The 13,886-nt window shown below is 39.4% G+C and overlaps 1 protein-coding gene across 1 annotated transcript in view; it reads left to right on the top strand.

Moving 5' to 3' along the window:
- The first annotated feature begins 2,511 nt into the window (after positions 1-2,511).
- The window catches only part of FAM234B (family with sequence similarity 234 member B), a 32,385-nt gene continuing 21,010 nt past the window's right edge, over positions 2,512-13,886 (top strand). Inside the window, exons 1-2 of the mRNA XM_016140528.2 lie at positions 2,512-2,691; positions 11,577-11,975. Of these exons, the coding sequence (XP_015996014.2) occupies positions 2,655-2,691; positions 11,577-11,975 (436 nt within the window). The 5' untranslated portion in view covers positions 2,512-2,654. The remainder of the gene's footprint in view (positions 2,692-11,576; positions 11,976-13,886) is intronic.

Here is a 13,886-nt window from a genome sequence, read left to right as displayed (position 1 = left end):
TCTGGCAGTCTCAGTAGTACCAAGAGGGATTGGCGGCTGCTGGTGGACATAGTTGTACTGGTTCCAGGAAGAAGCAGTGTAAACTATTGGGAGTATCAAGACCAGCAGAAGTGGCCACAGCGTCCAGGGAATGATAAGTATTAGATGACCAGATCTGATCACAAGCCCATGTGGGGCTCTTAGAGATTTTGAGCAACAGTTGGGATATCACAAAGGTAAAAAGAATCAGCAAATATGAAATTCCTCTACAAGGTATCAAAAGCTTAGAAGGTTGAGGAAGAATGCTCCCACTGCAGATCAATGTATGAATAGAGCAAGCTCTTCTGGCTTTAGTTGTGACTCAGAAATAGAATTTTTTCTCTCCATAGCAGGCACCGTAGTCTGGAGGTTAGGCTGTCCACAGACATCCCTCCCCAACCACCCTTGTTTCACTTCTCTGGGAAGTAAGCCAGGTTGGGAAGCCCCAGGCGGTTGCACTCTCCACAGTGACTTCAGTGGGTGTTTGGGCAGTGAAGACACTCATATTCTGACAGGTAACTAGAGAGGAATTCAGGTTTTCTCTTAGGAAAAGCGAGATCCTGATTCATTTGATGGCTGGTTTGAAGTTTTTCCTTTAGTTAGAAAAGTCCATTAAATTAGAGAAAGTCTGTTCTTATCTGTGGTTCCCTGTTAAAATGGAAAACAAATAGGAGAGCTTTCCAGGGGGCAAGTCAGGCAAAGAAGAGGGAAACTCAGGGAATGGGGAGGGACAATTCCTCAGCCCCTGCTTCCCCTTGAACATCATTTGGGCAAAGCTGGGGTGATTATAGGGAGTGGAAATGCCATAAAGATTAGGCATGGGAAGATTAGTTGAGGGGCAGAAGATGCCACATCTATGGAATGTATATACACTCACACACTTTCATGTGCACACACAGAATTGTGTTTATGCACACTGGTATTTTGGGTGACTACAGTGACTGAAGTAAAGTTTTCATCAAACTTGAAACTGTACAACTTTATTTTACTTGCATCATATAAGAAGGGACTCTCCTAGAATATACCCTTTCACTAAGAAAAGTGGGCAGATTTACTCCTTTTCTCATTTCTTATGTAACCTAGCTGTTTCAGTCCACTCATACCCTCTCCTAGAAATACAAGTTCCTGTTTGTCTGCAGCTAAAACTGACATTTTCTATATCTTATCTTAAACGTTATTTTTTTTTTCAGTTTTCAAATCTCAAGAATGTGTTCCAGTTAACTAATCTGATATCAGGAAAGCAGCTTCTGACTTTTTGTGACTTGTAATGCTGCTCCTCTTAGATAACCTATATAGATGTAAAATATGATTTTTAATCATATTTCACTCCCAGAGAAGTGGCAAAAAGTAGAAATTTCAGGTATTGTAGAAGGCTGAAAGAATAAATATATAAATTACTAACCTATTAAATTATTATTAAATTTATTATTATTAAATTGTCAAAAAACAGATGTTCTTAACAAAATAAGTGTTAACACTTATAAAAACCCTTTCTAGGTGCCAGGAATTTTACTAAGTGCTCTGCATATATCCATTTAATTCTCAGGACAACTCTGTGGAATAGAAACTATTTCATCTCCATTTTGCAGATGAGGAAATTGAAACAGAGAGAGATTGAGCAACTAGCCCTGGATCTGGCAGCTAGGATATGGTAAAGTTAGAATTTGAACTCATGGCCTGGCTTCAGAGTCCGTGACAATTTTTTTTTGTGGTGAAAGGGTGAGGGAGATGGTTGTTAGAGTCTCTCAAATTATATCCACAGGATAGTCCTATTAAAAATTTCTCTTGGGAATCAGGTGGTGTCCAAGTGAGAGGTGTCTTAGAGCTTTTGTTTGACACTAGGAAGTTACCTCACCTTTCTAGAGCTCAGTTTTCTCTTCAACAAAACAAGGAGGGTATACTAGATAACACCTTCAGCATTCGTACACTAAAATGCTGATCTCTTGGTGCATGTGAGGAAGAAGCAGGTCAGTTCCTACTCCCTAGACCTTACAAAAGAAGTTGCCCGGTACAGCGTGACGCAGATAAAGTGGTAACAAGGGATGAGGGCTAGAGCTCCAGGAAACCCCAACCTTTACCTAAGAAGCGTAAACGGGTGCCTACTGTGTACTGTATGTTTTAAAGAGATTATATAATTTAATTCTCATGGTAAGCTTGTGAAGTTGATAGTATTGTATCCATTTAAAAAAATGAAGTTGAAACTTAAGTCATACCAAGTGACTTGCCCAAAGACAGCCCAGCTAGTAGGGGATGCTGGCAGGAGTCTGACTCCAAAGCCCACGGCGCATTTCACAGCCCACGGCTCATTTCACAACCCGCGCCTCATTTAGGATCAGTTTGTCATTCCATTCTCGCTGCAAGCCTACGTGGGAGTTACCATCTTCTCATTTTACTGAGGAGGAAAGTGACAGGCTGGTAAAGTCACCTGCCAAGTAAGGGGCCTGGCTTCGAGTGGGCGGGAGAAGTGCCTGCAGGCGCTTGCACGTTGGCGTGGAGGCCGCAGCGCAGCTGCTCTTCCTGGCCTTGCCTCGTCGCGGAGCTCCCACCTTTACAGGTCCTAGCCCCCCGCACCGCCCGCTCGGAACTACACTTCCCGGCAGGACGCGGGCGCGCGCACGCGCACCGGGGCCTCCGCCATGGCGACCGTGCTGTCCAGGGCGCTCAAGCTCCCGGGTAAGGCGTCGCAGCCTCGCGACCACCCCGCCCCTGCAGGGTTTGGGGAGACAGGGAGGCAAGGCTCTGGGGGCGAAGCCGGTCGGGGCCTGGTCCCAACCCGGGTGGAACTGCAGGCGCACGGAGGGAGCGGGTACAGTCTTCGCAGGCTGAGGTCCGTGCACCACCAGGGGGCGAGAGATGCGCGGGGTGGGTCGGGGGTCGCCCGCGCGGGGCGAGCCTGGGAAACTCCAAAGGAGGGATAACCCGAGACTTGCGGGGCAGGTGGCCGGGAGCGGGCTGGTGCTGCTACTGCGGCGGCGAATGTCAGAGCTCATGTCGCCGCTGTCTCAAGGGGAGGGCTGGTGAGGGGAGCATCCTTTCCCTGGCGCCGCGCTTGATGTACGGCTGGGTCTCCAGCTCCTCTTTTGGGTTGGACCTGGGCGGAGGGAGAGGGCGGCAGGAAGACGTGTGACCTTCTGGAGTAGCCTCTTCACCACTTAGTGACAGCATTGACGCAGCCGTGAGGTAGGTGGCACAGGTATTTTTCTTCCTAGTTTACGAAAGAGGAAAACGAGAGGCATTTGGCTAATTGACTTGTCCAAGGTCGCCCAAGCAGTATTGATCCTGGGCTTTTGATACCTCTTGGTCAGCCTCTGGTTGTCGAAGCTAAACATTTATGAGGGAAATGATTTGACACCTGCAATTTGCAGGTAATGTATGGAATATTGTTTAAAGAGGCACTGGTGGTGACGACAGCCTCCAGAGCTAATTCAGTACTTTGGGGAGCAGCTCCAAGTTTTTTTTCACCCCCTCTTAAACCTCCAGAATGGGACCGTGCTGCTAGAAACCAGCTATTTTAGTAAGAGTATATTTATTCTGCCCAAATAAATTTTAAACATTAAGGCTTTAAAAAAATTATGATTCTACCTAAAATTTTAATATTAAGCTATAAACATTTGCTTGCTGATAACTTAAGGTGTTAGAAAAGCAGTTGCTCTCACTGGCATCTTTAACAGGGCTAGCTGGATGTCTCCCGGATATCCACCATGAGACTGTGGGAGGATTGCAGGGTGCTCATTCTCTAGGAGCTTCCAGTTTGCTACGTTGAGCCATGGATACCTGGATTAGATATGATTTGAAATAAATATGCATCTCTGTCTCCAGACTTTATGACCCAAGGCATGTCTTTTCACATGGGCTCATTAGAACATTGGAAGAAATGTTGATAATATCTTAGAATGTGTGTGTAACATTTGAATGAAATGGGGCACATGCCCCTTTACTTGCAGGATTAATTAACTTTGAAGAGAGTAGTTTTGTGTGGCCTTAGAATAGGATGATATCCTCCCAAAGGGGTAATGAGATATTAGATATATTTAGCTTTCTTTCATTTTTTTTTCTTTTAGGTTCTGTCCCCCTCCCCCAGCATAAGTAATTGTTATTCTCTGAGGATGGGAATGCAAGAAAATCTTGCTTTTGAAACTTTTGAGCTCTTCTTCATTCTCACATCCTGAGACTGGCATTATTAGTCCCTGGAGTATTCAGTTGCAGTAACTTGGTCAGTTGATAGGGTAGGAAAACACAGTCTGGTCCTTGGGCCTATGTTTATATAGCAGCTTGTCTTGAGCAGTCAGGTATGTTTGCTACTTTTTTAGGCCCAAATGCAGTAGCCATATGTTCTTTCATGTGATGTGGGGTTTTATTTTTTATTTTTTTGGCGGGGGCGAGGGGAGGTGTGTTTGTACTTTAGCTTGTCTCCCTCTTACCTTTTCTCTCTTCCACCCCAAACACAACTCTGAGCTTTTATATTAGATAGAAGTTGCTTTCTTATAGCTCCTTGGATACACTGTAATTGGGACTGTGAGCTGCTGTACTGCTTGGGTTACTATGTCATGTTACCTTAGTTATTTTTAAAAAGTGGGATAGAAGTGACATGTACAGTGTTATATGTACAGTGTAGTGATTTGATATTTGTATATATTGTGAAATGATCACCACAATGACATCCTTCCTATTTTTATGTTTAAGGAAGCAGAATAGAATGCTGACTAAGAGCATGAAACAGACGAGTTCAAATCCAGTCTTTACCAGATTAGTTACTTAATCTCTTTAAGCTTTAGTTTCTTCATATGTAATAATATTATTATGGAATATTCACTATATGCTACACTCTACTACATATTGACCTTACAGAGTGATTTGGCATAGTAAAAGAGATGGATGTACTTTAGAGGTTTATTAACCTTCAACACATAATAGTTATTCAGTAGGTGTTAGCTATTTTTATTATCATCATTAACACCATGATAATTTATGAATGTGATAATCTGAAGGAAGGCCTGATATAATAATGAGCTAGTGACAGAGGCATCAGCCTCATGAAGAAAGAGCAGTCGCTGGGAATGTGCTTCACAGTCTCATGCCCTTCCACTAAGTTCGAGATGGAAAGATGTTTGGCTTACATGCATAGAATGAGGTTAATTAGTAACAAGGACAATGTGACATTCATAAAGCAGCTTGTGGGACAGCTTATCTCTTAAGTATATATTTTTTAGTCCATTTAAAGTTCGAAGGTCAAACACCGAAGGGAACGTCAGAGCATGACATTATTGTAATGGTTTGTTTTAATATGTGTAATTTAGGATGATTATGTGCCCTGGATAAACTAATCCATGATGTGAATTATTTACCTTTAGTTGTAGTTGTATAGTACAGTCCATGTATAGTACATGTCATAGAATAGTATATATTATAGTATGTTTTCCCGAACACTTTTGGACATAGTACAGTTACATCTCTTTGCTATTTGTGTTTTCCTCTATACCATTTTGGGAACACTGTGTAACTAGCATCCTTTGTCTTCCTAAGAGGAAAAATGATAGCTATAGAAAGCTCATTTATATTGCTGTTGCGAAATCAGTGTGAAGACTTTGCAGTGATTGAAAATGTGGGTGGTAGCTGAAATCAGCAGAGAATGCCAGAGTGCCCTGAGCTTTAAAGTATGGTTTTGATATTTAGCTCCTCAGCCAGAGGAGTTGGCATACTTTATACATCCTTCTTGTCTTTCTGTGAAACAGAGTGAGAAAAAATATTTACTTAGGAGTTCTCTAATAGAAACTGAAGTCTGTAATAATTAAGCTGAGGTTTCTTTTTGTACTGTCTGGAAAAATATATACTATTAATAGTGTAAAAGTAGATATCTTAAGAATTTGGGTAAGAATTGATCCTCATCTTCTATGATCTTTTTAAAGAAAGACTCAGGAGTGAGATAGCCTCTGAGTTCTTGCATGTTTGCCTTTATACTTCAAAAATGTCGTGTCTGGGTCAGAGTTCTTGTACTTTGCACCCCACGTTTTTTTGCTGAGGATTTTTTTTTTTTTTTTACATATTGCTGCATGATCTTTTAGTAATGTATATTATTGTGAGAAATCAGCCTGAAATTTGTTCCCATAATTAGTGACTTGATTCTTTTTCCCTTGGCCTGGATGCTTATATGAAGTTCAGCGCCTTTACTAGTATACATTTCAATATTGATTTTTCTGCATCAGTTTTTCTTGGGACTCAGTGTACCCTTTATTCTGCAGTTTTAGTTCTTGTTTTATTGCAGGAACTTTTTTTGTATATCTTTTAAATATTGTTTTTGTTTTCATTTTCTTGTCTGTTCTATTCTTCAGTTATGCATATATTGGATGACCTTTGTTTTCTGTATCCATCCTTTTCTTCCCATCCTATTAAAAGCCCTGCTCTTTTCCATGGCAGGCACATAGGTAGTTAGTACAGACTTCACTTACTTACTTGCTATTTAACTATGGGCCAGTTACATAAATTTCCAAACTTCAACGTCCTTATCTTTAAAATGAAGATAGTAATGTGTCTATCTCAAAGAGTTGTTACTAAGATTTATGAGATAAGACAGTAAAAGGGCTTGGAAGAGTGCATAGTAAGGGTTCAAAACTGCCATGCATTGTTATTTCCATTTTATTTTTCTTGATTTTCACCAGTCCATCCTTTATGTCTCTGACTCTGTTTTCAGCAATGTCTTTTCTTTTTTGCTGATCCCAATAAGGATATCTTTTCTAAAATTGTTTTATTATTTTCTTCTATTGTTTTCCTGAGTCCTGCTTGTTTTTCTTCTCTATTGAATTGTCATTCCTTCTTAGAAATATTATATATATGCTTTTTATTTCAGAGAAGGGTATTTTCTTTAATTTCTTGAATTCCTTGAGGAAATATCTGTTCATTATTTCTTATATTTTGTGATATTGTTTGTCCAGTATTTATTTGTTCTTTAGCTATTTGGTGTGCTATGTTTTGTTGTAACTTCTTTCTTGAATATTTGTAGAACTTTGTGGTGTCTTACAGAATAACTACTAGTGATGGCTCCTTTCTGATTGTTATTCATATTTAAACGGGCAGTTGTTTTATAACTAATTTCTGGCTGACATATGGGCACAGGCTGGGGCCAGAGGAGTGGGCTCAGTCAGCTGGATGCTAGAATTTAATCCAGTCTTGTTAATTCAGCCTTTCTCCTGACTGCTCTTCCTTGGTGGATGTCACTACCTGACTAGCATGGACTACTCGCTTGTCACAGGGCGTTAGTTTGCTGACTTAGCATTTACTTCTTCTCTTTGTTGTGTCAGTTATCAGTTTATTGCCCCTGAACTCCAAATTCACCTTTGCTGCCTGATCCGCGAAAGTGGACCTGGACCCTTTAAATGCCAAGTTTGTTGTTCCTTAGACCTCACCTCTCAATCCTACAGTGCCTTTTAGAGTTCTCTTGCCAGCTCTATATTTATTCTCCCTTCATTGTTTGATAATTTTCTATATTAAACGTGTCCTCTGAATTACTGTCTAGTTTTCGTCTCCTGATTTGACCCAGACTGTCAACAACAACAACAACAACAAAATTCCACCTCTCCTAAACTAATTGTGCCACAGCTACCTTTCTAACCTGCTCACAGCCTGTTTCTTGTAAAGTTCCAGAAGCCTGTGCGTTTTTCCATTGTCTTATGTTGCTTTTGACCTGGTGGTGGTGAATGGGGCTCATTGGTGCTTCTGGGAGCCCAGACTTTGTCTTCCCAAGCAAGAGATGACTGTTCTGGCAGTATATCCGTGGGATAGGGGAGGGAGTCTAACTTATTGGTTAGGACTGTGGATTCTAATTAAACTGCTTGAGTTTGAATCCTGGCTCTTCTTGATAGTGCTGTGATCTTAGACAACTTACCTTTTTGTATTTTAGTTTTCTTGTTGATAAAATGGGGATAATGATAATACCTTCCTCCCAGGATTGTTGTGAAGATTAAATGAGTTAATATATGTAAATGCTTGGACCAGTGCCTGGAATAGTAGGCATTCAGTATACATCCAGTAGGCACTCAGTACATATCGTCATCATCGTAATCATTATTGTTGTCCTCATTAATAATTCTGTGAACTCTGTTCATTGCTGGAGACTTGAGCTATATGTGCCCACTCTTAATATGCTTCCTTAATTGGATACAAGGTTTACTGCATTTGGCAACAATTGTTTGTAAATTGTAGTTTGGGAATGTGGCCGTCCTATTATTATTATTATTATTTTTGAATCTCTCTAGCCCTGGTTTTAGGGGAGAGACTGACAGGAATCCCTTCACCATCATTAACTGGAAGCATATAATCTTTTTAAAGGGACCAAACAGCTTTGTTTTTCAAAGGATGCTTGCAAATTTTTATAAACTAATGAAAAAATTTACAGGATTTTGTAGCATACACAACCAAGTTTTCTTTCTGCTTGTGATAGTATATGCTATCATAAAAATGCATTTCTTTAAACTGTTATGTTAACCAATATTTTAGTAATGATTTTACTTTGACAAAGATACTGTTTTAGGGTCTGTTGCAAGGTGACAACTGACTAGCAAGACTGAATTTTGTTAAGTGTTAATGCTAAGTTTTTCACTTGATGCTAAACATTGTATAATTATGGGATGGCTTGAGTGCATATAGAAAATGCTGGGGAGTTTTAGTTGAATAAGTTAGTTGTATGATATGACTGCCAAGAAAGCTGGCAAGATCTTAGATGTCAGTAATTGAATTATAGGGTACTCTCTGAACTAGGAGGAACTTGCTCCTTCCCTTCCCTGCCCTGATCAGACTGCACCCTTGCGATTGTATCCGGTTCTGGGAATGTACTTTATAAAGCACGGACTTATTACACGGTGTCCAGAGGAGGATGTCAGGAACACGTAAAACAGTGCTTCTTCCAGCAGTGGTTTGGGAGAGGTAGAGATCTGTAACCTGGGAATGAGAAGACTGGTGAGGGAAGGTGAGAGATGTAATGCCAACAATAATTATAGAAACCAGGACTTACTGAGTGTGACTGTTAACCTGGCATTAAGAACCATGCATATATCTTATTTAATACTCATAACAAATTCTATAATATTGGAATAATAATTATTCCATTTCATAAATAGAGAAATTGAGGCTTACTAAAGTTTAGAAATTTAATTGAGGTCACACAGTTAATAAGAGATAGAGCTAAGATTTGACTTTATGTTTGTCTTATTATAAAGACTTGAGCTCTTAAATAGTGTGTTTTATGTTTCTTAGGATTATTACCTTCAAGTATTTGAAGGCCTTGCACATGGAAGAGGGTCCTAGAAATTAAAACTAGGACAGATAGTTGGCAAATGCCCAGAGTAGATTCTTGAATCAGCGTAAGGAACTGCATTCAGATTGGAAGGCAATAAATTCCCTAATACTGCTTATGTTGAGGTGTGTACTAAGTGGCAGTTCGGTGGGATTTTGTAAGGACTTACAAGTTTGGATTGGGATAAAGATAGATTATGTGATTCTTAGAGTTTCTTCCAGGCCTGGGGTTTGGGGCTGCTGAGTATGTTTTCCTCTTGTCAGGTGCCTCCTTTCATTTTTTTTTTTTTTTAGTTATGTAAAAATTTTTAAATTGTGGTAAAATACTCATAACAAAGTGTAACATCTTAACCTTTTTTAAGTGTATAGTTCAGTATTGTTAAGTATATTCACATTGCTGTGCAACCAATCTCCAGAACAGTTTCATCTTGCATCATGATACCCATTAAACAATAAGCTTCCCATTTCCCCCTACCCTGAGGCCTTGGAGAGCACCATTCTACCTTACGTTTCTATGAATTTAACTACATTTAAGTGGAATCATACAATATTTGTATTTTTATGACTGGCCAATTTCACTTAGCATAACGTACTCGAGATTTATCTGTGTCATAGCATGTGTCAAAATTTCTTTACTTTTTAAGACTGATTAATATTATGTTTTTGTGGATAGCACATTTTTTTAATCTTGTCAGGTATACTCTTAGTTAAAAAATCACTTAAAAAGTTTTATAGTTAATGTTACAACAGTCTATGGTTCTGTTTGCAAATTACTATAACTAAAGTTACCTGGGATAGTTAGGGAATGAAGTACCATAGTTAATAAAATGATTTGGTTCATAGAGTAGATATATAAATTTTATCAGATTAACTAGAACCTATAGTAAGTGACACTATGGCATATCCTGGAAGTACTAGTTTGAATCAAATTCCTAATAATTTGTTTATTTTCTTATAATTTATGCCTTTAAAAATAAAATCAGTATTTATTGGAAAAAATGTATAGCTCTGAAAGTGAAAATACATATAAATTTCTAGTTAATAGAATATCTGATTACTCAGTATCTTCTGTGTGTTTTTTGCAAAATACTTAATGTTACAAAATTATTTTGTGGCATGTTCATTTTTTAGTCAAACATTTAGTGACTTTCTATGTATCAAACACTAAACTTTACATTGAAGCTTTTACTTCCCATATTAGTCTCCGTAGTGTTTTATTGCTTCATTTCATGTCTGGAGCAAACTGAGACATTGTATGAAGTGATATTACCAAGATCACAGTGACCAGAAGCAGAGATTAGTATCAAGAGTTTTTTTCCCTTCAAATTAGATTTTTGTATTTCTTCTTAACAAAAGATTTAACCATAGCATTTACATTAGTTACAGCTTACCAGGTAATTTCTAAAAACAGAAAATTTTTAAAATAAAGGCATAAAATCATCAGGTCATTGGCAGTGAGGGCCAAGAGGTGTCTTGGGAGGAAGTGCGCTTAAGCCCTCCTGTAGTTTCCACCCCTTTGCAACCCCAAATAAACATAAGGTCTAAGTAAAAACAGGTGCTTGTTGTGTAAACCAGCTTTAAGACATGTCTTGTACTTCTGTGTTCCTGCTTGATCCACCTAATCCCAGAATGTGGGTTCAGAATAGCATTTTTAGAGATGTTTACTAAAACATGTACTGACAGGTCATTAGAATCCCAGGAAGGTTCTCAGAAATCAATTTTCAGTAAAACATCTCCAGATGATATTTAGCATTCAACTTTCTAAGTTGTTTTGTAGAAACAGTTGGGAAACCACAAATATTAGACTATGAGAAGCCGGGTACAGAGAATAGTTGTTCTAAAGATTTAGGGACATCCCAGGAAAGGATGGAACATCACAGATCTCAGAAAACCAAAGGAAATATGAACATTAGGCATATGGAAATTTGATATAAGAGCCATGGTCTTTTTTATTAGTGAGATTTAAACAAATTAAGAGGGCTTTTCTTTTTTTTTTTAACTAAGGACGTATTTGAAATTTGCGACTTTCTCTGTTTCTTTTCCAATACCTTAAACTCATGAAAACAATAATTCTAGAACACTGTGATTCCCCCCGCCGCCCTCCCCGGCCCCATTCCTCCCTTTGCTGGCGTCCATTTTACAGAGAGCCAGCAAGGTCCAAGTTTGTAAACCTAGATTCGTTTTGTTCTCCTAGATGTTTATAGTTGCCATATATTTGGTGAGAGTTTCTCCTTCCTCATTCTCCTTGACGTTCTGGCTTTCTGTCTTTTTAGGGAAGAAGAGCCCAGACCTAGGGGAGTACGACCCCCTCACACAGGCTGACAGTGACGAGAGTGAAGATGATCTTGTGCTTGACTTGCAGCAGAAGAATGGAGGGGTCAAAAATGGGAAGAGTCCTCTGGGAGACGCGCCAGAGCCTGACTCAGATGCTGAGGTGGCGGGGGCTGCAAAGCCGCATCTTTCGGAGGTCACCTCAGAGGGGTACCCCTCGGAACCCCTCGGAGGCCTGGAGCAGAAGGCCACCTCTTCTATTGTGTCATATGTGCGCACATCTGTCTTTCTACTAACTTTGCTGATCTCAATGATCCTGGTGCTCGTATGTGCTTTCCTGATCCCCTGTCCCCCCAGAGATCTGCACAGCACTTGGAGCCGCCACTTGGGCCCCCAGGGAGGTGAGTTGTATGATTTTCAGCCCTAATTCCGTAAAACTTCTGATTACATGGAAGATTCCTCTAAGTCTTTAAAAATAAATGTCGGTCATATAGCATTTCACCCCCTGCGTGTGGAGGTGCTTTAGGAGGTTAAGATTTTAACAAAATCTTAACAAAAAGATGGATCAATACAGCTCTAAAAACTTGGGAAGAGCACTGCTTCTGTTGGCATTGGTCTTAATTAGACGTAGGTAGGACAGAGCTCTGGTTTTCTGAGTTTTTGCTATGTAGCTGACACTGTATCAGGGGAGAGCAAAGCTGTAGGAAGGACTATTTACAGAGAAAAGTAAGGCTCAAGGTCTGGCCTGACAGAGGCCAGCTCTCTTGTAGGACCCTTAATTATAGAAGCCTGACCTAATTTGAATTTTAAAAGAATTTCTTTTCAAGTAAAAGAGAATTGTTTTCTTGTAGCAACATACCTTTCTTGCTCCTAATGGTAAACATGGTGTGGCCCAAGTACTTTTAGCAATTTTGTCTCATTTTGGAGCAAGCTTCCTTAATATAGCTTGCCCTGGGTCAAGAATGGGGGTTACATCTAAATTGTCAGTGCTTGAGCATTCCTGTTTCTTATAAACTGCAGTAGGCTGAAGGGGTTCAAAAAACACTACTCCAAAATGTGTCACTTTGGCATATTGATTCTTTTTAATTAAAGGCACTTGGACAGCAGCAGATGCAAGAAGGCCACTGACCTTCAGTTCTTCTTGAAATCAGGAGGTGAAATTCCTATGTGAAAGATGTTCTCTCTATACCAAGAAGAAAGAAACACTCTTATCACCAGAGACAGGCTGTTGAGGCTGAGGGAAGTCTGTACAAACATACCTTGTTAAAATACTTCTTATCTTCCTGTAGTCTCATCATATGTTTTAGTTACTTTTCCACAGTTGCCACTCTTTGTTCAACTTAGGATATAAGAGCTAGGGCCTAGCCATTTCATTTTTCTCTGGGGACTCCCAGTACATGCACAGTTTCATTAAATAAAATTTGGATGCTTTTCTCTTGTTATTCTATGGCAGTCCCAGCTAGAAACCCCTGAGTACAGGAACAGTTTTTCCTCCTCTGCAATATTCCACACCCTTGTGTCATCTTGATCTGGAAATATTTTATCTCTGACGTTCTCTGATCCTAGTTAGAGGAGCTTCTGATGAGTTCTGTGTTCTCATCTTTCTCTTTTAAGATGAAACTGGGCGGATGTGACTTGAGTTATGTTTCTCCCACATAGAATATCTCTTCCTCTCTTCCTTGCTTTTTTGGTGTTTTCTGAGTGAGCGCTTGTAACATTTATATGCAGTGTAAAGACTAGTAACAAACTGAGTGTATCCACCACCCAGTTTAAGAGATAAAACATCATCGAGACCTCTGAAATGTCCCATGTATCCTTCCTGACCGTATTCCTCTCTGCCCACCAAAGAGTTTCCCTATTCTGAGTTGATTATTTGTTTACTTCTCTTTACAGTTTTACCACATATATACCCCTAAACTATATAATGTCTAATATTGCTTGTTTTTTTTTTTAATTTTATTTAGATGTAATCATATAGCCAGCCTTCTGTGATTGGCTTTTTTGTTAAAAATATTTTTGAGGTTCATCCGTATTGAGGTACTACAGTTGGAGTTTACTCATTTCACCTCTGTGTCATTTTCTATGGTATGAATATCTCATAATTTATTGATCCATTTTACTGTTGATGAACATTTATTTAGGTGGCTTCCATTTTTGAAAAAAATAACACTGCTTAGAAGGTTCTTGTACATGTTTCCTGATATATAAGAATTCTCTAGGGCATCAACCTAGGAGTGAAATTGTTGGGTCAAGTGGTGTATGCAGGTTCAATCATAATAGTTTGTGTTCAATTATTTTCCATAGTGGTTGTA

Source organism: Rousettus aegyptiacus, unplaced genomic scaffold (genome assembly GCF_014176215.1).
Source record: "Rousettus aegyptiacus isolate mRouAeg1 unplaced genomic scaffold, mRouAeg1.p scaffold_m13_p_2, whole genome shotgun sequence".
NCBI classification, from domain to species: domain Eukaryota; kingdom Metazoa; phylum Chordata; class Mammalia; order Chiroptera; family Pteropodidae; genus Rousettus; species Rousettus aegyptiacus.
This window is presented reverse-complemented; position numbering and strand designations above follow the sequence as displayed.